Source organism: Rhodnius prolixus, unplaced genomic scaffold, assembly GCF_049639745.1.
Source record: "Rhodnius prolixus isolate KJV_2025 unplaced genomic scaffold, Rpr scaffold_1, whole genome shotgun sequence".
In the NCBI taxonomy this organism is placed as follows: Eukaryota; Metazoa; Arthropoda; class Insecta; order Hemiptera; family Reduviidae; genus Rhodnius; species Rhodnius prolixus.
In genome coordinates this window covers 61,428,556-61,453,561 of record NW_027411581.1, presented here as the reverse complement: position 1 = coordinate 61,453,561, position 25,006 = coordinate 61,428,556, and the positions used below count along the sequence as shown (strand labels likewise).

Sequence of the window (25,006 nt, the reverse complement as noted above, 5' to 3'; positions counted from 1 at the left end):
TGTGGTTGACATTCTTATTTGGTCAATTGCCTATTCCTTTAAGCCCCTTTCTTTGATTAGATAAGTAAAGAAACCAATTTCTCCAATAGAACGTGTTACCAGAAAATATAAAATAACTTATCAAAGAGACGATAACAACATCCATTTATGATATTACTTTCTGGAAAATTGATGATTTTATATAGTTAATTAAAAAAATTGAGACATAATAAGCTACGATTTATTAAATAATGTAAAAAAACTTCTATGGCGAGTTTTACCGACGGAAGCAGAATTTATAAAAAATTGCAGAGAAGATTATGTTTACTAAAACTCATGTCATTGATGATAATTTCATCAATCTGGTTTTAAGAAAACAATCGATGTAATCTAATATATAGCCAAATACAATATTTATAAAACTCGCAAATGATATAATCACATGATTGAGTTTTGTAACTGGAATCATCACGAATGGTTTAATGTTTGTTTTAAAAATATAAAATTAGATTTTATTGGTTAGTTATGATTATTCGAGCTACGAAAATTACACTAAACATTTAAATAGCTATTATTTATTTGTACTTTACTATTTACATTTTACCAAGGGTTCAACCACTTATCTCTTGCTTGTTTCTTTATGGTATCAGGATCCAATCTTACAGGATCTGTCTGAAAATCTTCCGTTAATTTCAGGCGCAAAGAATCAGGTTTCAACTTTTTAGAGACTACAAAAACTCCATCATCTCGAAGGTAGCCCATTGACGGATCATCTGGCACCCCATCAGGCGTCCTTATTGGGGTGATTTTGATGAGATGTTTGATTTTATACAATCGCGAATTTACCTCTGGTATATTTTTTACAATAGCCAGTCCACCACCCTGAAACAAATATTTAAGCATTAGAAATTTCAAAAATACCCTCTATTTTTCTATCGTTAGAATTTTCTGGGAGTATTCTAGTTGGAAGCGTTATCCAGTTCAGAACAATTGTCATTCATTTGTAATAATAAAGTACCACTTCAGTCTCTCTCAACTGCATTTCAGTATTTATTCGGGCAAATAATATATCCAGGATGAAAAATAACTCATGTAGAATTTCCATACCAGACTAGAACAAGCAATGATAAAGCGATACATATATTGGGTTTTCATTCAAATTGGCTGTCAGCTACAATAGATCTTTTACATTTTATTTTGTTTTTTTATTACTAAATTATTGTTAATGTTCAAGCTAATGGAAAATCTTTAAAAATAAACTCAAAGTTAAAAATCCTTGCTATACTAAATCCGAAGCTACACCAACTAAGAAAGGATTTACCTCCATTCAAAAATAGGGTTTACAAAAGTTTGCATTTTTTTTAATGATTTTTATACTTCTTTATGAAAAGAAACTCTTGTTTACAGAAAGATATTTTTCTACGCAAGCAGAGAAAAGCTGACTCCTGCTGAATATAGGTTATTCAAATTCTGAGGATACTTATTTTAGTGAACTACAAAATCTCACTCTTTAAAAAACACTAAACATTAGTTTGTATTAGCATGTAGCTATATTGGATAAATATAAAATAAATACTTTCCTAAAGAGAGTAAAAAATGTCAATCCAGCAGTTCCATAACGAAATCGAAAATGGCCTGAGAATGCGAAATTAATACCTCCAAGAAGGCCGGAGAAATTTAATTAATTACTGAAAACTAAGGAGAGAGAAGCCCAATGCAATCCAAAGCAGCAATGAGCTTTTTTGATTGACGGTGTATGAATGTGTTTGGATTTGTTATAGAGTTAACTAAACCGAAATAGTTGCACATGCATTATCTGTTCAAAGATATGTGTATATTATTAATTTCTTAGATGTCCGTGTACACACACATCCGTGTGTATTAGCAGAGACATCAAATCAATGGGTAAAAGCGCAGTAAGTCGGTTGAATGAAGGAATAGAGAAGGAACATCGGTTGTTGCAGAATACGAGTTTGCAGGCTGATAATTGGAATGGCAAGAAGATTTGGAGAATTCTGACGTGGCGAATCTTAAAAGGAACCGCGAAAAAACCAAAGAAAGAAAATAATAAAAATGATGCAAAGATATACAGAACCGACTAATTATACATTCTGTACTCTATATATACACACTTTTTTCCTTGGGTTTTAGAATTCTATGTACAAATTATCACTTAATAATTGGATTTCAAACAAACAAAAAATTACTTACTTTTTCGTCAAGTTTAAATTCACAAAGAATCCTTTTTAGCCAATAAGCATTTCCCTTGAAGGGTTTTACTCTTTGAACCATCAAAAGTTTCGTAGGTTCCAATGGAGGGTCCTTCTGTTGTTCAGGCCTCCTAACAAAATGTTCATAAAATATTTCAGAAATTAATTTTCAAAATTCTTGCTTATTAAAATGGTACTTATTTATTTTATTTTACCTTGGAAAATAATTAAATCCAGGGTATCGAATACCTCCCGTCCAGCTTTTCAAATTATTCATTACTATTAAGCAAGGTTCATAGTAATTATGAAGTAGACTTTTTATCCTAAAATTCATTTCTAGTCTTTTGTTAAAGTATGGAACTGCCCGACTCTGCTAAAAACATCACATTACCTTCCGTCTGTTTATGTTTTACTAAGGATAAGGAGCATTATACAATATACTAATTTACAGTACAAGTGAAGGTTCACGGTACAGCACTGCCTATTTTTTCAGACTGTTGAAAAGTATTATTTTGGGAGCCTTACGAAAGTATTTTTTAGAATTGTTTAATTTATTACGATAAATCAAAGCGCTAATGAACAATACTTACTTTTAATGTTGTTCTTTAAACACAATTTTATTTATATTTGAACATTTAATAATTTTCTTATTCCTTACTATTGAACTTCATAAAATAATCATTCCCCCTTTTTTTGAACAATTTGAGGTTTTCTTTGAAGAATTTCAACATGTCCGAGAGGCCTTAAATGTCCCCCTTTTTCTCTTTTCCCTGTGGAGTAAATATAAGTGATTCATCAAAAAATATCTACTTCATATTTATTAGAAAAATAGACTCGTAATCAAGGGAAGACAAAAAAATTGTTCCCGAGCTGTGTGCGTATCAATATTTTTTTTTTTATAATTTGAGCAGAAATTTGGAAAAAGGATCCTCATCTAGGTTCTAATCATGGTGGCAGTGCTACATTAAGTCTAGTTTCTCGTGACCCTTCGGTACCTAGAATTAAATGCTCTACTATTAGATTTTATTTTAATAATTTCAATCTAGGACGAACAATTTAATAATTATAAATTCTACGTTTGTTTTATATGTCTCCCATAACAAACAAACGATAAGAAGCATAGTGAGAGAGTTGTAAGGTGTAAGGCGGTGTCATGGCTAGTCCTACGGGACGTGTAGGTAGGTACCTGTTTTTAATATACATGTATTTTTTCTCTTCTCATCTTTCAGACTATTCTTTTTTCATTGCTACGGGTTGTATGAGCTATTTGTACTATTTTATAGATAACTCAGAGGGTATTTAAAATGCTTAAATCCTCACGAAATAAAAGCATAGCTATAACCATTGCTGGCTTAATAATGATAGATGTACCATGACCATTCAAAGAATATTACTCGAAAATTAATTTTTCGTAATTGCAATCATGCATTCCTTATAGTTTTATGGAAATTTCCACCAGTAGCAAGTTCTGTTAGAAATTGATATTTTCTTTTATTACCTTCTTTTCTATGTAATTTCGGTCTTGAGAAATAGTCGGAAAAAGAATTTTAACGAAATGGAATATTTCTGTTGTTGCAGTTTGATTTGTATAAACCCCTCTATTAAAGATAACTCTGCTTTATCTTAGTTTTACTTCTTCCCTTCAAAAAAACATAAAATTTTATAACCTGATGCTGATGACTCATTGACTTCTGTAAGTACTCTTGTCATTTTTTTAAAAAAATTTTATTAGGGATGATTTGATTATTAAAGTACTTAAAATTGTATTACACGAAACAAAGTTGAGAAATGTTTTCTTAAAGTAATGTTAAATGTAACATCAACTTAACCCTCTATGACCTGTTACTGAAATAATTTATAGAGCTTCGCTTGCTGTGTTTCATTACGCTATTTCGTTGTTAGTTGTCGCTTAGTTAGTCGGCAGTTAAAAAAAAAAAAGTAACTTTTCTTAAATCTATTCTCAAAGCCGTTAAAACATATATCTATTATTAGTTAAGTGCATTAAACTATTACTTTACATTAGGGCTCGTAAGAATTGAATATCGATTTTATTATTAGTTACATCAGAACTAATGTTTTTCTTGTTTTAATGTTTTTTTACATTTTATTATAATTTTGTAATAACTATTATAATTTTTTGATTGCAACAGAAATGTTTTTTTGTGAATTTCATACAAATTGATAACTAAATTACGTTATAATTTGTCGTTGCAGTGGTACCGCGCAATTTCCGACTCTTAGAAGAGCTTGAACAGGGTCAGCGGGGTGTTGGAGATGGTACCATTTCTTGGGGCCTTGAAAATGATGATGATATGACATTAACACATTGGACAGGCATGATAATTGGACCTCCTAGGGTTAGTATTTTAAAACACATTTCCTGAAGCTTAATTTGTTATTAAAACTATATTTTTTTAATATTGATTGCGAAGTAAAATAATTGTTTTCTATAAATAAATATTAAATATTTCATCTAGTTCTATTCTAGCTCAGGTCCTTCAAACTGACTACAATTAGGCCCAAATAATGCCAAATATCTGGTTAATTTGCGATAGTTTGGCTGTTTACTAACTGCAGTTTATTGCTGTACTTTCAATTTGCTAAATAATTCTTATTGGAATATATTTTCCGCACATCGAACGCTAAGGTCATTAACGGCAGTAATACTTATTACTGTTTTTTTAAATGATGATTTCTGCGTAATGAATAAGTACATCCTATACAATCTATGAGAAAATGGTAAATGAGACAAAATTTTGTCATTTTTAAACTTTGTGAAAATATTTTTTGTTGGAAACATATTCAATTCCCAGATATCCGTATAAGTTTTATTTATTTCTAAGCAAGTGTTTCTTGCTTCGATTATATTTCTTAGTTGGGTTAGTGATACAATTTGGTCAATGATGACCAGACGTAAAATGTAAAAAATGAAAAAAATAGTTACTTGCAGACAATTTCCTTTTTTTAATCATAACCGTAGTAGGTTAGTCTGTTGGAACTAGAATTAACGATACTTAAGTTAGCTTAAAGTTCCTAAACCCACCGTCTTAATATAGTGAAAAATGGGGAATAAATTCAGGTTGGAGCCTATCGAGACCTTAATGTAAAATATCCTTTTTCATGACACTTAGAAAACTACTTATTCTCAGCGCCTCATACTCTGTCGATTGATTAATGCGATCTTTTGTTTCGTTTTGTTATAATTCATGCATTCCTGTAAAACATTTTGTATATGTGAATATTTGCAGACTCCCTATGAAAACCGAATGTACAGTTTAAAGATAGAATGTGGTCAGAGGTATCCAGAAGATGCCCCTTCAGCTAGATTTATATCAAGGATCAATATGACCTGTGTCAACAACACAACAGGACAGGTTTGTTAGTCTAATTATACTTAACAATTGCAACAAATCAATTGGAGTCTGATCAGTGCTCATAACTATAATCGCGCAGTTTTTTTTTTGAACTTAAATTGTTAACCGTTCTATATTTATTGAGTGGTTGGTGAATATTTTGCGGCAAAATACTCTTGGAGATATGTTGGCATGTTAAAAGTCAAGTCTAACTTCTAGATTACACAGAACCTTTTCTCTTTTTTTGCCATATCGCTCTCTGCTGTATTGTGTAAATTGAATTTATTAAAATTAATTTTCATGTCCAACAGAATATGAGTGAATAAGCGATACCTATTCTGAAGTGGAGATGTTTCATGCAGCTAATCGTGGCCACTAAATAATCTAAATGCATTAACTGCATTTTTTTAGAGGGCGATTTGCTTTTTCGATATTAAGCAATCTCCCTTGACTGAAGTCTTACGAACTAAATTTGCCAGATGTTTATCCTAGACTTTGAAAACACTTTCATGCTATCTTAAGATATTTTTACGAGCCGGATCTGTTTCGGGAAAACTCTTAATGTAGAGTTTGGTTTAAATAATGCATATGTTACTTATGTTCCTACTTTTATCGCTATTATTATTATTATTTTGAGAAAGTGGAATTAGGTATTTAACTTTAACCTCTTGCGCTATTAATTAATCAGCAAAAATGTGAGCCCATCCCATTGGAAAAAAAAAGCAAAATATGCTTTCAACATAGCATTGACTACTTGGTAACGGTGTAACATTTTGTCCCATAACTTCAAGCGTTGATTTCCCTAAACCGGAAATTCTCGAGAAATGCCATACTTTATTAGTTATTTGGTCCATTTTTCCACACCCAAACAGTTCCATCTTCTTCGACTGAAATTCTAGATTTTTTCCGAAATGAGCAAACAATATCGTTAGATTCACTACCCAGTCTCCTCATCCTCGCTTATCATTGCTCGCTTTCTTTTTGAGAGTGGTCGAATAATATCACTACCTTCACTATCATTATCCATTTTAGGGATCTGTATAAGGCTAATACTTACTAAAAATAACAATGAAACTATTATTATACTGACCAGGTTTTAATTTATTATATCATTTTTGTTTAGGTTGATCAGAAAGCAGTGCCTCTGTTGGCGAGGTGGCAAAGAGATTACACAATTAAGTCGTTACTGCAGGAGTTACGCCGATTGATGACACTTAAAGACAACATGAAGCTAACGCAACCTCCAGAAGGAAGTGCGTTCTAACCTACCCATCAGTTGACACCCTCAATATATTTTCTTCATTAATCTTCCTCTTAGACAAAAAAAGATCCATACATATATAAGTATAATATATATATATATATATACTTATATATTATATATATTATATATATATATATTATACTTATATATATTATTTAGAAACATATAAGTAATATCTATATTTATACTGCGCATCCCTTTCTTTCCACAAAATAACTGATAAAAATTTAATTAACCCCTTAACGTGCACACTCGAGATAATTCGAGCGGCGTTGTACTTTATGCTGCTATAATTTTTCACACTCGAATATAATCGAGAATTGAAAATAATGTGAAAGCAAAGAAAAACAATCGTTTTATTGATATTTCTCATTTACATGGGATTGCAAGCTATAACACTTAATCGTATAAAATATAGCGTTTTTTTTTTTCAAAAATACTGTGCATTAAGGGGTTAAGAGTTAAACTAATTACCGTCACGCGATGCTCTTCAGGCTCTTATTGTAGAAGGAGGCCCCTCGAATAAAATTTAGCGGGCTTTATGCGATTTTCCTGTTTCTAGACTAAGTGTCATTGTGCAGCAGCACTTGCTTATACGAAAATATAATTTTTCTTTTTTTTTTTTTTTTCTTTTTTTTAAATAAAGTCATAATTTCTACGAATTAGCCACCAATAATCCGTAATAGGGCACTGGTTCTAAGCCCTCAAAAAAATTAGGTTTAAGAATTGGAAAAACTATTACCAAAACGATGTTTAAATTTACATTATTCAGCTTATTATTATTTTTTTTTCTTTTTTTATTATTATTATTTTAAAAGATTGGCAAAACCGAGACCTCTTCAATGAAGGAAATATGTCCCTACAGATTCTAGCTAGCTGTCGATATATATACATTTTTTTTTTCTTTAGAATAGGAACTCTCTTTCTTGAGAATTAATTCAAAATTGTTAGTATCTTCAACTAACTTGTCCATCTCCCCATAAAGTAAAATAGAAAATAACCTTGCTTACCAACATATTTGAATCTTTGCGGCACTACATTTGAGATATTGTAAATAGTTACTTCAACTTGTAAATAATTGAAGGTATTTAGAATTGATATTGATTATTTGTTTGGTAATTTTTTATTAGGATTTTTTTTTTTTTTTTTAGCGAATATGAACAGAATCGTTTAGTAAAACTATATTACATTAATAAATAAACAAACTTTTGACGCAGGTAATTTTGATGATTCTTATAAATTTTGAAGGATTGATTTACAATTTAAAAAAAAAATTATAATATTGCTGTCCCTTATTAGAATTGACATGGCTGATTTTATAATAAAATGAAAACTGTTAACAACTTCAGATAACAAATGCATACGTTCCGATAATAGAAACTTCTTTTTTTAAACAATTATTGTGCCATAAAAATGCTACAGCTAAAATATAAAAATAGTAGGAAAATTGATTTACATTATTTCATGAAGAAAATGAATGAATCATCACTAACGCTCTTGATCTTGTGACGTGATTTTTTTCAAAATTAAATAAAATTTTAAAATATATGATGGTGTCCAAAATTCTTGTTTAGAGAGAAAAAAAAAAGAAGACAAAAAAAATCATTCTTTTGCTTTTCTTTAAATTGAGCCACTACAATGTTGTAAAAAGTTAATTGTAAGAAATGCAGTAAATTTCATCGCATATTAATTGACAATATGAAAAAGTTTTAGTTAGTAACCTTCATTTGTGACTAAAATATACAGGGTGTTCATTTTAAGACGGCTCAAATGCATTTCATACTTAAACGGTTGTTCTGAGCGAAAAATGGTAGAGGAAAAATTTGTTGTCCGTCACCTCTAGTTTCAGAATATGTGACTTGATTTTAGATTCCTGCCCGCATACGCGGCTGACGCGCGACCAAAAGTGAGGGTTCGCAGTTGACCCCCATTTTCATACACACAGTTTTAAAGAGTATAAAAAGTAATGAAAGAAACCGGAAACCGCAATTCGATATTTTCAAAATTAAAGGTGCTAGGCCATTTCAAAATCTGGTATTTTTAATCATATTTCAATTTTTTTAACTTGTTATCAAAGAGAAAGAAGGGCCAAGGCCGTAAAGCTAGTATTTTTCTTAATATCGGGAAATAAGTCATTTTCCGAGTGATTTTTCTAAGAAAAATCAAATGTTAAGAGCTTTAGTTGTTCTCAAACATACCCAAAATGACTAAAAAATAATTTTACATCTGTTACAAACAAGAAGGTTTAATAATTATTTGGTAATTTTGGGAGAGTTGCGTTTAATTACCAAAAGAATTGGAAACCTCCTGCCACATATTTAAGTGATCAATATCTTTCATGTAAAGGATCAAATTTATTCCTTAATTTACCAAATAATGCACTTTACTCAACTTGTGAAGCATGTACTGTGCCTTCAAAGGTGCCTCTTCAGATACAGAGAGCAGTTGATAACCTCCTGGCTAACCTGGCTTGCGAGTCTGAGGAGGCACCTTTCAAGACACAGTTCATGCTGCGAAAGCTGCAAAGGTGCATTATTTGATAAATTAAGGAATAAATTTGATCCTTTTCATGAAAGATATTGATCTCTCAAATATGTGGCAGGAGGTTTCCAATGTTTTTGGTAATTAAACGCAACTCTCCCAAAATTACCAAATAATTATTAAACCTTCTTGTTTGGAACAGATGTAAAATTAATTTTTAGCCATTTTGTGTATGCTTGAGAACACCTAAAGCTCTTAACATTTGATTTTTCTTAGAAAAATCACTCAGAAAACGACTTATTTCCCGATATTAAGAAAAATACTAGCTTTACGGCCTTGGCAATATTTTTAGTAGAAAGGGGATGAAAAAATACATAAAAATGACCTATCGCGTGCTCTTCTTTCTCTTTGATAACAAGTTAAAAAAATTGAACTAGGATTAATAAATACCAGATTTTGAAATGACCTAGCACCTTTAATTTTGAAAATATCGAATTGCGGTTTCCGATTTCTTTTATTACTTTTTAAACTCTTTAAAACTGTGTACATGAAAATGGGGGTCAACTGCGAACCCTCCACTTTTGGTCGCGCGTCAGCCGCGTATGCGGGCAGGAATCTAAAATCAAGTCACATATTCTGAAACTAGAGGTGACGGACAACAAATTTTTCCTCTACCATTTTTCGCTCAGAACAACCGTTTAAGCATGAAGTGCATTTGAGCCGTCTTAAACTGAACACCCTGTATATATATTTTGAAAGACATTACATTCTTTTAGATTAAAAACTTTTTTCTTTTAATTTGTTAGAAAAAAAAAGAATTTGTAAAATTTAGGCAGTTTAAACAAAAAAATACAATAAAATAAAACACTGCTAGGAATGTACTACAGTCCTCTTCTAGTTTTTTTCTTTCGGCTTGGTAAACAGCTTATTGCGCGAATTTAATTCATTATCATTAAAATTTGTGAAAATAGTTTTTCTATAATTTTTTTTTTTTTTTTTGCGAAGAAATCATAGCATCATGATTTAAAATCGCTGGCTATTACGAGAGAGACTTGTAATTATAAGAATGTGTACACTGATTTATTGAACAAATAATATAAACAAATCCATGTAATTATACTCAAGTAACTAATAATAATATGGTGAAACAATTTAGGTTGATATTTTTTTTTCTTTTCTTCTGTTTTTCCGTAGGCACTTTTCCTGAAAAAGACGCCCGGAAGATCAAATGAAAATAATTTCCTCGTCTCAATTTCGTTGTAATAAATAAGGTACAATTCCTTTTCTTTTTGTTTTCTTTCATCTTCACTTTACTTTTTCTTAATTTTTGTTTGTTTATTATTATGCTTTATATGCGGACGTGTGTTGATTATTTTATTTACCTAATCTTTATTTTAGAAATGTTTGCTCAATTTTTCTGATTAAACTTCTGGTTGAAACCGAAAATTCGCTTCATTCACCTGCTTGAGTTGAGAAAAGTGGTCCAAAAATTATATTTAAAACAATATTCCCTTTTAGTCTTTTTTTTAATTTTAATTTGAAAAGAGGACTTTGAATCTTCTATTCATGATTGGCTTTTATTAAATTACCTATACTAAATTTCTTTTTTAAAATATTAATTTTTTTTTTTATAATCTTGAGTTTTGCAGGTATTTTTGTTTAAGGCATTTTTTTCTTGCACGCATACAAAGCATACGAAATTAATTTTTTTTAAACTTATTATTTTGAACCTCGCTCAGTACTTACATGTTCATTTAAGATTTTTTGTTTTGTTAGGCACTCTCTGCCAGTAGCCTGATTATCTGGGAAAACTAAGTGCAGATTTATATTATTAAACAAAAAAAAAACAAAAAATGAAATCATCACATTGTTTTATATAATATTGTTGGATTTCATTAAAAAGCCGCTTCCGTTACTACATTTTTTTTGTTCATTTAATTTAAGTATGTTTATCGATAATAAAGAAATTCAGTTCTGTAAAATATAAAAGTTGTTTTATTTATTTTTATTTCCCAGATTTTTGGAAATAACATGTGCTTTGAAAATATAATATATAGTATATAACAATGTACATTTTGGATTGCTTGCGTTTCTTCCCCATTTTGGTAGTACCGCCCTGTTAAAATACAATCTACAATAACAAGAATGTGCGAAATGCTAGGTTAAATCTCTTCATAATCCTGCACAATTCTCTATTACCTGACGAAATTCAAAAAAAAAAAAAATAAAAATTATGAATACGCTAAATAAATTTATGAAGAAGTGAGTCCAGTATAATTTTTGCAATAGTAAAACTATGGGTTTATTATTTTAAAACAGTCATGAAAACTTAACCTAACTCTCTTAAAAGTCTATTCATTTGGATTATGCTTCTTATTTTTTTACACGGCAGTTCAATATTAGAGATTATGAGTCCGGGAAGATCATTTAAAGAAGCAGGAAACACAATATCTCGCCAAAAACAAAAATTGAAAAAAAAAAATGTTAAGAGGAATACCATAATGCCTCCACTTATAAATATGAACAGATAGTGATCATCAAATTATTTGTCGAAACGAGGAGGAGACTAAGAAAAAGACTCGGTGTGCATCAGATTTTAATAGTCATAAATAAAAGTATTGCTGGTTCCTACAATATATAAATTCATTCAACGGATACAACTAACACAGTTAAAATGAATATATAGGTTTCATGACCGTAAATTGTTGAACTTAAGGATTCAAGATTGGCGAAAAATACAAACTCGTCTTTTTGCCAACGTTTCGACAAATATATTGTCTTCTTCAGGGCCTGAATACATTAGTTAAAATATATTTCGCTAAAAAGCTGGAGCTACAAAACATCTTAAAAAAAAAAAAAAAAAAATTAAGTTGTTATGGTTTGGTTTATTTTAATTTGCTCTATCCTCTTAGGGTACGTTCACAACGGAGCTGTGAGTATAGATGATAGCAGAGATGATAACTGATAGAGTAAAATATAATCGCTGATTAGTGTGCACAACGGAGCTGTGATACATGCAACATGTCGAGTAGTGAAGAAGAGTTTTTATGTTCACCAGCAACCAAATGGTATATTTTAAAAAAAAAAGATGTAGAAAATATCATGTACATACCATAAATAAAAAAACGAAGTACTTTGGGCGAATTTCACTATTTATATAAGGAACTTCGTAATTATCCATATCGTTTTTTTGAATATGTGAGGATGGGTCCAACCACATTTGACTAAATTTTAGAAAAAATAAGGTCAAAATTAAGAAAACGTAGGAAAAATTGTCATGGAAATCCTATAACTATAGAAGAAAAACTAGTGATAACTCTGAGGTAAGGTTATATTGAGGAAAAACAAATAAATACACATAAAAATAAATGTAAGCACGATTTAAAAAACAAAATATTGTTTAAAAGTAAATAATAAAATAATAACCAAAAATAATGAGTAAAGACAGCACTAAATAATTTTTCGACGTCCATTTTGAAGCTCCGATACTGGAGTTCAGCTAGCAGAAAAATGAAAAATTCAATTCTATCATCTATGCTCGTTTATACCAGCGAGTATGAGTCACTAGTCGAAGCTTCGTTGTGCACGCTCACATAAGAATGTACTAGGTTATTCTATAAGCGCTGATGCATCACTGCTATCATCTCCGCTATCATCTATGCTCACAGCTCCGTTGTGAACGTACCCTTAGGAGTTAGAGCTCTATCCTCTTAGGAGTTAAAAACATTTTTATGGGAAAAAACATAAAGCTTTAAACAATTATAAAATGCAGCCTTTTTTTTTTCGAAAAAGTGGAGAATTGGACCACGCTTTGTTTGTTCGCTTTTTTTTTGTACGATAGAATCATACTTTTGCTACTTCAATATGGTAAATTCTGTGTATATAACATTTTTAGCATACATTTTTCGTTCGGTTTAGTCGTTGTTCCTAAGGAAAATAGAAACCCAAGGTCTACCTGATGCTATTTATACTAGGGAGGAACTAAATTATTTCGGGTAACATTAAACAGGGAATGAGTAGGTTGTCGTTGAACTTAGTTTGTTGTAAAGTCTGTGGTTTTTATTGTATTTAGGTGCCTAAAAATACCAAGATATTGAGGAGGATTTTACTTTAAAAAATAAGGATTTCTTATATAATAGATAAAACAAAAATTTTATAAATAGAATTTATTACTCAACAAACAATATTTATTTTTGAGTGACCAATAAAAAGAAATATTTTATAAATTATTTTCAAAAGAAGATAAAAATAGAATAAATTTAATACAATTCGTTTTATAAAAAAGAAATACCATCCTAAAACCAACATAATCTTTTTTTTAGGGTAGCAAAACTGAAATAATATTAAAATAATATTCATTAAAAAAAAAAAAAAAAATCGCACTTAATTCTTAAATTTAATTACACTCTAAAAACATAATGTATATATATCTTCCACTTGACAAATAACATTCACTTCAATCCAATAGAAAAATAAAAAGAGTTAAAAACACATCCACTGGAATTGAAAATATATTGCATCTGAAAATTTACTTTAAATAATTTTTCAATTATTAGAATACTAATATATTTACATATTAACACATACAAAATTTTTTAATAATTATGTCAGGCAAACAAATTTCCAATAGATATGGAACTGGCGAATGTTTACTAATTATGTTTACACTTATTACAATTTGTCTATTATTTCTTATTATTCAAGTTTATTATAAGCAAATAGAAGAGTAAAAATTTATTTATTAATTTCTTTTTAAGTACTTTATAAATTAAGTTTAAAATTGGATTTTTTTTTTTTAAAAAAAAAAAAAGGATTACAAAGTTGAATATTAAAAAAGTTTCAGAGAAAGGAGGAAATTTCCTAATATTTATTTACTTTAAATGTATTTTATTTTTAAAGCTAAATGTGACTTTTAAACTGGAAATACATATTTAAAGAGGCTTTAAAATTTAGAAGTTTTTTATTTTTGTTAATAAAGAATATAAACCCATCATCTAACTTTATTTCAATTTAGCTTTAAACAATATTCTTGTTTAAAAATGTCGAGCGAAACACGAAATTTGTTGGATTCCTTCAGTTATTCATAGTTTCTTTTCATCCTTTTCATTCCATAGATGTTAGAGATTGTCTTTTAGTCACAAGACGCAAACTAGGTGAATTAATTTTCTAATAAATAAGATGAAATCATCATTAATGAATAACGAATAAACTTAGCCGACTGTGGCGATAGAGTAGAAGTATGCATTGGCACGGTGATTTGAAATAAAAAAATAAACTTGTAATCAGCTATTTCTTTCCTTGATGAAACCAGTTACTTCTCTTAATGGTTCTACGTGGCGATCAAATTCAGACGATGCGATAATAGCGGAACAGAAGTTCCGCGTTCTGTTTTTAATTTTCGTGGATTTAAAAAACATCACTTGGAAAAACAACAACTCCTTTTCCATGTGCAATGCAGCTAAAGAGATTTCACCGATCACTGAGCAAGTATAAGGGGCTTTTGTATGTAAAGTGCAAGAGGTGCACTGCTTCTTTCTCTGAATTGGATGCTGTTGTTTTTTTTTTTTTTTTTAAACAACTACAAAACCAAGCAATACATACAAGAAGCTTATTATTAACAGGCTTTATTTTCACATTATTAATCTTATATAACTTTTTTTAGTGATCCAGTAAGTTTGACAGAAAAAAAAAAGGTGCTATCGGACGCTAATTGTAAAAGCAAAAAAATGGGGCGATATTAAGAAACAAGGCGGTAATAAATATCATGAAACTTATTAAACTGCCGATACAAGTAGAAATATGTAAAAATGCCGAAAGCAAAATTATCTGACAGCAAGTACTGTGATTTGAGTTGTCACAGGCATGTATGGTTACTAACCGATTTTTTTCGCCATTCTTTTTGTTTTGGTTTTGTTATGTATATTAATTAGTGCTATCATTGAAATAAACGATCCACTTTAGTTATTAACGGCCGTCACATATTATATTTATGCCGTATTATAAACACAATGACTTTTAAGATATTAAATGTTTTAGTGGAATTATTAGGTCGTTTGGTATGTGGATGCATGGGGCGACAATACTCCCGGGAGGCAACCACAAGTGATTCAAGTTTTGTTTCACAAGGATATGTAAATATTATATTAAAGCAATATTAAATATGCGCCTGGGGTGAAAATATCTTTTTCATACTTTTACATATGTATATAAAAAATCTATATATATACTTTACAAATATTTATTTCTATATCTATTTAAGTTTTAGTCTAATGACTTATTTGTTCTAGTGAAACTTGACATTAAAAACAAAAGTTATAATGAGAAATGTAAGATAAAAGGGACTTAAATAAGATTTGTAAGATGGTTTAGAAATCTTGTTCGTTAACTAAAACAAAACAAAGAATGTATTATTACAATAGAAAGAACTACTCAATCAACACTCATTTTTTGATTTAACATATCACTTTTTAATATCTTAATATTTTTTTTAAAAAAATAAACTGATCATCATAGTTTAACAACTTTTTTTCTTTTAATTTACTTTTATTATTATCTCAAAAAGGTTCCGCCCATTTTTTTCTTCTTCTCTAAATTTTTTTGTTGTTAAAAACCAGGTAAAAGAAACACTTTGCTACTAAGTAGAATAAAAATGCGGAAAACATTTTAAATATTGAAAATAAACTGATTTAATTAGTGCAATTATAAAAAAGAAATTTCTAACTAAAATTTAAAAATAATAAAACTTAAAAAGATTTTCAGCTAAAACAAAATGATAAAAGAAATATTACAATACATTTCATGATAATCTCTTCACAGCCATAGCAGAACTTTTTTTAAAAAATGTTTTGTTTATTTTTATATTTATATATACACACATTTTTTTTTAAATAATATTATTTAATAATATTTACCATCATTATAGTTATATACAAATAAATGTAATAAATTTACAGTTTTGCTTTTAATTTACTTTTAAATCCGACAGCAGATTATTATAATTTTATAATTGATGAAAACTGTCGCTGATAAAGCGTGAGTATTAGAATATAAACGATACTAAAATGAATCTAATTGAAATGAATACAAACACTTTGTGCATTATATTTTGTTTTAACCATCATAAAATTTCTGTATTAATTTCAATCCTAAAATCTTTTGTTATCACTGCTTAGCATTCATTAGGCTCCTTTGGAATATCCAGTCTAAATGACAATATTAGTACCAAGCAGTTAAAAAAATAAGTATCTTTCAGCAATTTGCAAGCCATTACTTCCCAAAAATGATTTGAATGGTCAAATATCTGCCAGTCAACACGAATTAGAGACAGAAATTGTAAAATAGATTTTATTACTATTCTTTGGATTTACACAATAAAATTTCAAGTAGATATATGCCCGTCAAATGTGTATTATGGGGCAAGAGTTACCATAAGGAACAATTGATATAGCATGAAATCATTTTGTATCGATATTTCTTGGATACTAAAGAAATACACCTTTTTTCCCATTAATAAAAGCCAGAGCAAGAAAAATAACTTCACACATATAAATATCGTCTGAAAGAGGGAATAAAGGTGGAAAATATTATATCCAGGAGATAAAGTAGAAACTCTTAGCTTCAAATAATGATTGTGAATGATGCAAGACATCTGAACATCTGGAATAGCAGAAGATCACGTACAGAGATTAGAGTGAAAGAGATGGTGTAAGATTACAGTGCTAAGCAGAGGGTTTTAACGCCAGTTGATTGTCGTCTGTACTTATGTAATAGTCTTTGAAGAAAAAATTTTTATTCCCGAAACTCGTTTAAGCAGAACTGAAATGTCCGACACTAAGCCATGAACTTATATCTTTTTTCAAATACTCGTTATTTAATAAATAATAATAATATAAAAGAGCAGTAAAAGAGACGCTAAGAGCCCCACAAAAAATGAGTATTGGGACAATAATTTGAATTTACAAATTTAAAATTTATTTGTATAATTGTTTGTATTGTTGATAAGTCTACTGCATAAAATCCATATTTTGTCAATCATCAAAAAGAACCCTGATACATATCCAAGTAATTTTACTGTAAACCAAAAACTAAATTTTGACGTTCCTAGATGGTAATAATAACCACAGACATCAAATATATTGTACACAATTAGTAGAATTTTGACAGAAGTTACAATAATTGTTTTTTTAAATTTGTCGTAGGGGGAGATTAATAAATTTTTGGAGTAACTTGGACCCTTTTACTCAATTTTTTATAATTAAATGATACTAACAAAACTGATTCCTATTCCTATGGCCCCCTAAGATATGTATATTGTTCTATTTACTCCAACTAATTGAAGATTTAATATTTACTGTAATTCTTCAAAGATGACAAAAATATTGAGAATATGAATTTTAAAATCAAATATTAATAGTCTCTTCCAAACAACAAAGTGTCTGCTTTCATTTAAAATATAAATTCATTTGAAGTTACAAATCTAATATTTAAATCTTAGAATGTTAAAAACTTACAGAATATAATCTATTTTCTTTTCTTTTTGTAACTTTTCATGTTTATTGTCCAACATTTATCAAATATTTTTTAAAGGCTTTTTTTTTTCTTCTTCTTTAAAGATTGTGCTTAAAAAAGAAAAAGCTTTCACAATGATAATCAATTTTTTCTCGATTTTTTCTTAACTGAATAAAGTTTACTTAAGAGATGAAATAAAAGACCAACTGAAATGAAATTACTTAAACGAAATAATTCTCTTGGAGTTTAAAAAAGGATAACTTCATTTAATTAAATGAAAAATGTACTTTGTGTATTTTTTTTTTTTTTTTTTTTGAGAAAATTGAGTACATCTTTTCTTGTAGTTTTCATTGAAATTAACTACCTTAAAATAGTTCTTTGTGTTGTCTAATAACTGCTACATCTTCTCAATTATCAACAACAAAGTACTATCATTTTTTAAGTATTTTTTGGACGTTTATTCAAAAAGAAACGAAGAAAATAAGTAGATGAAATAAATATTTGGACGGATTATCACTTATTATGTTTACTGTTAACACTATTACTTTATTACAACCAAGTGATAGAAGTTTTTATTTTATCTACAATATTTGATAAGTTACTACCTTGGGTAATGCTCAAATTTACTAGATGAAGTATTGCAATAAAAAATATATTATAGTACTTCTCATTTTAAGTGTGCCACCTTTCATTTAGAGCTTAACACGATTTTTTTTTTTTTTGCAGTACTTTCTAACTTTAAAAGTAATGCTAATGGACATTACTTCTAATACTGCTAAAACGTTGGGTATAAACCAGTTCATTTCCTGCACATTACAAAAACCGAGGCCGAAACAAATTCCACATCAAGGAGTAGTACTCGTATTTATGGAAGAACGTTGTCATAGCAACAAAAAATTTAAAAGATGGATCAAATATTTTGAAACTTTTTTCAAATTTGGGATTGACATTCACAATAAAAAAAAAAAGAAGAAAGTAAATCCTTAGTCAAAACGTCAAAACTATCTTACGCTCTCACATTGAGGAAAGAGAAAACACCAAGTTTACAATAAATTTGTTACGAAGGACTTTCGGCATCACGGCTTCTTCCTTCTCCTCCTCCTCCTCCTCCTTCTTCTTCTTCTTCTTCCTCCTCTTCATCTACCGCGGCAGCCAAATCTTGTTCAGTTTCATCCGGTTCAAGACGAGGACCGCCTCCAGTACACACGCGACATTTACAACAGACTATACAGGGTGCTGCTAGTAACAGCAATGGCGATGCGACAAGCAGTAAGATACCGAATCCCGCAAATATTCCAATTACTTGGGTACGATGCCATATAACAGATGCTCGTGAATGACCTAGTTTATTCTTGCACGGGCCTTTATCATAGTGACGTAGGAGAAAGTCATCCTACAAAAAAAATATACTTATATAATAATCATTAATAACGAGAAAAAACAGATTTAATCGACAAATCAATTAATAAATTGTAAATTATTTAAATGAAATAAATTCCAGCGTGACTGGAACACAACAATTAAATTATAAATTAGAGATGAGACATGTTAAGAGTACGCAATGAAGCCTAGATAAGAAATTATTTGAAAATATCCGCTTTCTTTGTACTGAAATCACAGAATTTTTTATCTATCTGTAATCTATCTTTTATTAATCTAGCAAAAATGAATAATTTGATTGTTCAACAGTCAATGACCATAAAATTGAGCAAGCTCTCACAGAAAAAAAAATCTGAAATTTTCGTAATAGTACAATTTTTCATAAGAGCGACACTTCATTTAAAAAAAAAATTGTGGAAGTCAAATATAATTTAAAAAAAAAAAGAGTTGGAATTAATTAAGGTTAACATTTTTATTAAACATAAACCTCATCGCCTTCAATATATGTACACATGATCGAACCGTAAAGGATTACATTAGGTTATAGGAATAAACACACTAGAAAACAAATCTTCAGGTTAACCTATTTTCTCCCAAAATTGTATTTCTATTTTTTTTTTAATTAACAGTTAAAGCGCTAGCCAAGTAATGTTGAAGAAATCTGTATTCTAAGAGAGAAATTTTTGGGAAAGCATGATTAATATTCATGTTCTTAGAAAAATGGTTCAATTAAAAGTGACAACACTTGGTTTACTTTATAAAATTTAAAAAAAATGCAGGACACTTCCGCGTCCCATCCTACAGTGTTTCCAAGCACCTTATTAACGATTGAGATCTAATATTTTAAAATCTAAACAAACTTATATACTTACATCTAGAGAAGCTAAGCAGTACCAACAGAAAACATGTTTACACCTCTTGCACATCATCTGTGCACAACCTTCATCCTTCTCTATGGGGACCGCACACATTGGGCAGCATTTAATCAGATCAGAATCAAATGGAATACCCGGAGGTCCAGGTTGTGCCTAAAGTAAATCCAACAATTTTTATTTATTTATTTAAGACTAATTCTATTATAACTTAACAACAAAATGTTAAAAAAAAAAAAAAAAATTGAAAAACTTACTTAACTTTTACTTTTCTAATTTACAAGAAACATGATCTATTGATTAAGCGAAAGGACGACTCCCGATGGAGAAGAAACGCAGAAAAATACTGTCCATAGTTCCGGGGTCCATTCGTCAAAATCGAAAAAAAGTACCAGATTTAAACAAAAATAATCCAGCTGATGATGTTGGATAATCAAAAGTTACCGCTAAAAGAACGAAATTTGATAAATGGTGGCAAGCCAGTCTCCCAGTGCTTTGTATAATGAAAAGATCGTATATCTCACCAAATGTGACAATCTCAGAAAGAGAATCCTTTACTTCCCCAACACATAAGGATTCGGTTTCTTGCTTAAGCGCAAAAAAGCCCTCTACAAACTAGTGCGAAGTTTCGCGCAACAGAAATTACGTGTTGAAAACTTACAACCAACGAAATTCCTTGGCGCGCCGCATAATCAACATAATCGTTTCGTAGAATCCCCGAGGTGCCCAAGAGAACAGGAAACTGAGAAATTATTCATCACTCCCAAGGAACTGAGAAAGAAAGCAATCCATTTCTGAAAGTAGGTTTTTATTTCAATGGTAGTCAGCTCCGCTTGAAAACCAGTTGTATCATTAAACAAAGTCACAGCTAGCACATTCCCAACAGGGTCCAAACTGAAGGGTTCAGACCTGCTGAACGCCTACCTGACAGGGCGTTCTGCCTGTATAATTAAAATCATAGGGGAGACGTGCTAAACATATTCCATTATTAAGAGGGAATCCTCAAACGTTCTAAAATATGACATGATGTTAAGAGAAAGTTTGGACATGAATTTTCCTGCATCATCTCGCTCGTCGCTACCAAATTGCACCAGCGTTGCATTGTCAAAGTGCGGAAGAGATACAGTTCGATATTTTTTACTGGACGCCTTCAACAATGTTTATTAAAATTTTAACAAGCAATTCACCTGAGGACAGGGGGAATGTGGATGCCAAGATGATCTGCACAGGGAGCAGAAATCAGTAGCGCAAGAAGGGCAGTGGACCCTGTGAGCAGTAGTCTGAGAACTCAGCGTGCAAACCGTTTCACAACCTGCCGCAGGACACCACGCTAATCGTACATCATCTTCAACCTCTGCAAGAATTAATTTACATTAATATTGAAAGAAATATCTTCTTATATAATTAAGAAAACAGTTGGTAGAAACATAATTTCATAATTCAAAATTTCATATAACCAGTTTCCGTTTTTACTTTGACTAGAGCAAGCAATGGAAAGCTTATTAAAAATTATTTGTGAAAACAGTAACTGGATTTGTCACAATGAACGCCTCACTTAACTCATTTAACTAGAAAGTTGGCATGGAGAAAGATATTCGGCGAATTCACAGTACAGAACAGCATCTGTGAGCACCTCTCCATTTCTTTAGCTTTTTACCACCTTCCAAAACATTATCTCATTCATTAGTAGAAAAACTGTTGAGAAAACCTCTTTCTTAACTTATTATCCTCTCCTTAACTCTCAAAATATCTTAACTTAAAATTAATTTGGATACCACAGATAATTTACTTAGTAGAATTCATATCCTACTCTCTTAACGAAAGCAGTGTTGCTCGGGGGCCTTTCTAAACCCTGCGCGAGCATTCGATCAGGTTTTGCATCCGGAATTCAAAGTGGAAACTCCAAAGTATTCTACCTCACACCTTTTACTTAATGCAATTGTCATATCTCTCTGAAGTGTACTTCTAGAAAAATCTTTCATTCTAGAAACTCTTCATTTCACCTGTAGAGGCTGGAGATCTTCTCTGGGAAGCATTTTTGGGCCCGTTCTGTTCATGCTGAATATTTCGCACCTTCCTATTTATCTTTAAATCTGAACCCTTATAAAATGAAGACGACTCATTCAGACTTGGTCCAGTAATTCACATTTTTACAACAGTCTTTTAAAAGAATGGTTTCAAAACTGAAAAATTAAATTGGACTTCACATAATATCTGGAAATAGCCATTACTCTCAGATGTGCCGTATATCAATCAGCTTAACTGGACTATTTAAATATATATATATATATATATGGTATTTAAGTATCTTTTACTTAAGTAATTGGTTAATGTGCAAACAAGACCACTATAACAATAAATAAATAAATAAATACTTGCTTAATTTTTATTATTAAATCTGTATTTAAGCTTAAATTGAGACGATAAGGCAACTCTCCCGACACCTTACAGACCATGAATGTTGTCCATTATTAAAAAAATACTTTTTTTTAAAGGTTTTCTTAAAAAAATAATATTTTTACCTCTATTGAGCCTGTACCGCCTATGTTTTTCCATTACATCGGAGTTGACTAGATTTCCTATTTCAGCAAGCGTAATAATTCCCTGTAACTGACACATAGCGTCAGGACAAGATATCTCGTACGCACCTTGGCTAATTTCAAACTCAACATAAGCTCGAACGCACTGGAAATTATAAAAGAAAGAAAAAGAGTCATTAATTTTAAAATATTAAAATATATCTTAGTTTCTTATAACAGTAAATAAATTAAAAATAACATATAATTAATATTCAACATTGAAAATTAGGTTACCTCTTTACAAAAAGCACAAGAACATTGTAGAGTCCATGTGCTGCTTAGAGGTACAGAGTTAAGGCAAAGTTTGCACACAATACTGGGCTCTGCTTTAGGTACGCTACCTGCCGCGCCGCTGCTTACTTGCACATAACTGCCTTCTTGTATAGAATATCGTGACGAAGAAGCCATAGAAAGTAAACTCGAACATCTGTAAAATAAAGAGAATAGTCACTATTTTGATTGAAACATAAGCAAATCACAACTTACACAGAAATAAGATCCGGGAACCAATAAATTCAGATCCTGAAGCGCCTTAAACTAAAAAAAAGAAAAGAAAAAAAGACATCTCTACTATCTAATCAATTTTGCAGTTACTCTGTAGTTGCACATTTATTTTAAGCAATTGCTACTACCCCATCCATAACATGTTTAATGCTCTTTAACTCACATTAAATCTAGCACCAGAGACTAAATTATAAGCAGAGAATTTGATTACCACTTACGAAGTTTCTGACGCTTGTGTGCTAAGTTAAATAAAAACAAGCGAAAGAGCTACGATAGATAACAATTTTTATTCTAAAGCTATTCTATTTATTGAATCCCTCGTTTTATGCTATCACAAATTAATAATAAAAATAACTAATTAATCAAATAAACAAACAAATTAAAAATTCACCTGTTAATAATAATAAAAAAAGTCATGGAAAGTGAAAAAGTATTCAAATAAATATGAATTTTTTTTTAAATATAAATACAACTGATCTGTTATGCACAATTTAAATTATCATAAAAAAAGAGAATAAATAAAAATATTACAATGACTAAATAATTGGTAATTTGACCGACTGATAAATGACGCAAATGTTGATAATACTATAGTTGCGGTGATAGAATGTTATCTGTAGAAGTGGTGACCTAGGCGAGAACGCAACAATCACCAACTTATTATTAATCCAGTACTAGAAACTACTAGACCAATATTACAATTAGACTAGTCAATTTTAATCTAGTCAAAGATACTTGTTTATGTTTTCCATTTCTGAAACTACCAAAAATTACAAGTTTTTGAGCAATAATCAAAATAAATTTCATAAAATGTGGTCGCTGACAAACTATTTAATCTTTCAGTTTTATTCATAACGTTCCAATACCCTTATTATTTTTTTTTTTACTTCAGTTCATTCAGTTAAAAACCTCTAATAAAAAAGTCAAGGGCAATAATAGGGTGAATAGATAAAGCAAAAAATATTTCGCAGGTCTCTCTTCTAACAGCAATTTCCGAACATTCGGAAAAATAGTTCGAAAATTAGAACATTCGCAATAAGATGGGTCACTCCTAATTTTAGATCAAATTCACTTGAGTTTCTAAGTAGCGTACAGAAGCAGTGCACATTATGAGAGGAAATGAAGTTACTGCTAGCTAAGAGGATACCTTGTAAAAGATTTTTCTAAAAAAAATGCCTTTGTTGCTACATTTTTGAATAGTATACGAACGTGGGCACTCTTTTTCTAAACGATCACAAGTAGTAAAGAAACACTCACTTCAGTACCACTTAATGGATGACAGATTTTAACCAATCCATACTTCTATCTCTGTTGAGGACTAATGTTTTCTTCTTTTTTTGTATGTGTTAAGTGTTTGATACTTTCAAAGTCGTTAGGCTGGGATACAAATTAACACTGAAGAAAGAAACAAAATCTTCAACGAACAGAAGAACACTTTCTACTTTTACAGACATTTTACTTTTTCAGTCTCACGTTGACAAGAACTTGAATTTCCAATTTAAAAAAAAAAAAAAAAATTACGAAACTTTAGCTCAAGAATATAATCAAAATAACTAATCAAATAAAAATTTTAAAAACATTGAAAAAGAGAAAAAATAAAAGGCAAATGAAGGAAACATGCGTAACCTCCAAAGTCAAAATATCTTAACAAAAACAAACAGGTTTCAGATTGTTAACCTTAGTGAACTATTTGGCGATATTAGATAATGACGTAATCGATAACAAACCAAATCAGACTTTTTGTTTTAACTATTTTTTATGGGCAATCCACATAAAAAAATAACGATGTATTCTGTGATGTGGTTGTAAAAAATAACAGATTAAAAAGTCATAGGGAAAAAAAGTCACAATTTTGTGTAGGTAAGGGCCAACAATG

General features: G+C 30.0%; 3 protein-coding genes across 12 annotated transcripts in view; 1 reads left to right on the top strand and 2 right to left on the bottom strand.

The window, feature by feature from the left end:
- Nucleotides 1–538: 538 nt before the first annotated feature.
- Nucleotides 539–3,047, bottom strand: mRpL30 (mitochondrial ribosomal protein L30). Of its 4 annotated transcripts, none has more exons than XM_074121830.1 (4): nt 2,780–3,047; nt 2,405–2,512; nt 2,191–2,320; nt 539–861 (listed from the first exon to the last, which is right to left on the bottom strand). In XM_074121830.1, the coding sequence occupies exons 2-4, from the start codon at nt 2,464–2,466 to the stop codon at nt 580–582; spliced, it is 474 nt and encodes a 157-aa protein (XP_073977931.1). In that variant the 5' UTR covers nt 2,467–2,512; nt 2,780–3,047; the 3' UTR covers nt 539–579. The 4 variants fall into 4 exon arrangements, with proteins under 4 accessions (XP_073977931.1, XP_073977921.1, XP_073977903.1 ...); XM_074121820.1 differs by having other exon boundaries at nt 2,405–2,601; nt 2,780–3,044; XM_074121802.1 differs by having other exon boundaries at nt 2,405–2,562; nt 2,780–3,043.
- Nucleotides 3,048–3,122: 75 nt separating this feature from the next.
- Uev1A (Ubiquitin-conjugating enzyme variant 1A) lies at nt 3,123–11,276 on the top strand. 2 transcript variants are annotated; one of them, XM_074121869.1, is made up of 6 exons: nt 3,123–3,367; nt 4,404–4,546; nt 5,438–5,563; nt 6,666–6,795; nt 10,482–10,558; nt 11,064–11,276. In XM_074121869.1, exons 1-5 carry the CDS (start codon nt 3,343–3,345, stop codon nt 10,517–10,519), a joined length of 462 nt encoding a protein of 153 aa, XP_073977970.1. In that variant the 5' UTR covers nt 3,123–3,342; the 3' UTR covers nt 10,520–10,558; nt 11,064–11,276. The 2 variants fall into 2 exon arrangements, with proteins under 2 accessions (XP_073977970.1, XP_073977979.1); XM_074121878.1 differs by lacking the exons at nt 10,482–10,558; nt 11,064–11,276 and having other exon boundaries at nt 6,666–6,806.
- A 3,563-nt stretch (nt 11,277–14,839) lies between these two features.
- The window catches only part of LOC141450811 (E3 ubiquitin-protein ligase RNF144A), a 146,774-nt gene continuing 136,607 nt past the window's right edge, over nt 14,840–25,006 (bottom strand). For all 6 annotated transcript variants that reach the window (XM_074121647.1, XM_074121645.1, XM_074121654.1 and 3 more), the window contains 5 exons: nt 22,861–23,053; nt 22,570–22,732; nt 21,235–21,401; nt 20,048–20,203; nt 14,840–19,188 (listed from right to left, as the gene is read on the bottom strand). In XM_074121647.1, coding sequence (XP_073977748.1) covers nt 18,853–19,188; nt 20,048–20,203; nt 21,235–21,401; nt 22,570–22,732; nt 22,861–23,053 — 1,015 coding nt within the window. In that variant the 3' untranslated portion in view covers nt 14,840–18,852. The remainder of the gene's footprint in view (nt 19,189–20,047; nt 20,204–21,234; nt 21,402–22,569; nt 22,733–22,860; nt 23,054–25,006) is intronic.

Excerpts from the sequence above, each read along its gene's own strand:
- mRpL30 (XM_074121820.1), bottom strand. The coding sequence starts at position 2,523 with ATGAATTTTAGGATAAAAAGTCTACTTCATAATTACTATGAACCTTGC. Across the intron at positions 2,321-2,404 it reads GGATTTAATTATTTTCCAAG|GAGGCCTGAACAACAGAAGG; the intron begins GTAAAATAAAAT and ends ACATTTTGTTAG. Across the intron at positions 862-2,190 it reads AATTTAAACTTGACGAAAAA|GGTGGTGGACTGGCTATTGT; the intron begins GTAAGTAATTTT and ends TATTTGTTTCAG.
- Uev1A (XM_074121869.1), top strand. The coding sequence starts at position 3,343 with ATGGCTAGTCCTACGGGACGTGTAG. Across the intron at positions 3,368-4,403 it reads TAGTCCTACGGGACGTGTAG|TGGTACCGCGCAATTTCCGA; the intron begins GTAGGTACCTGT and ends TTGTCGTTGCAG. Across the intron at positions 6,796-10,481 it reads AACGCAACCTCCAGAAGGAA|GCACTTTTCCTGAAAAAGAC; the intron begins GTGCGTTCTAAC and ends GTTTTTCCGTAG.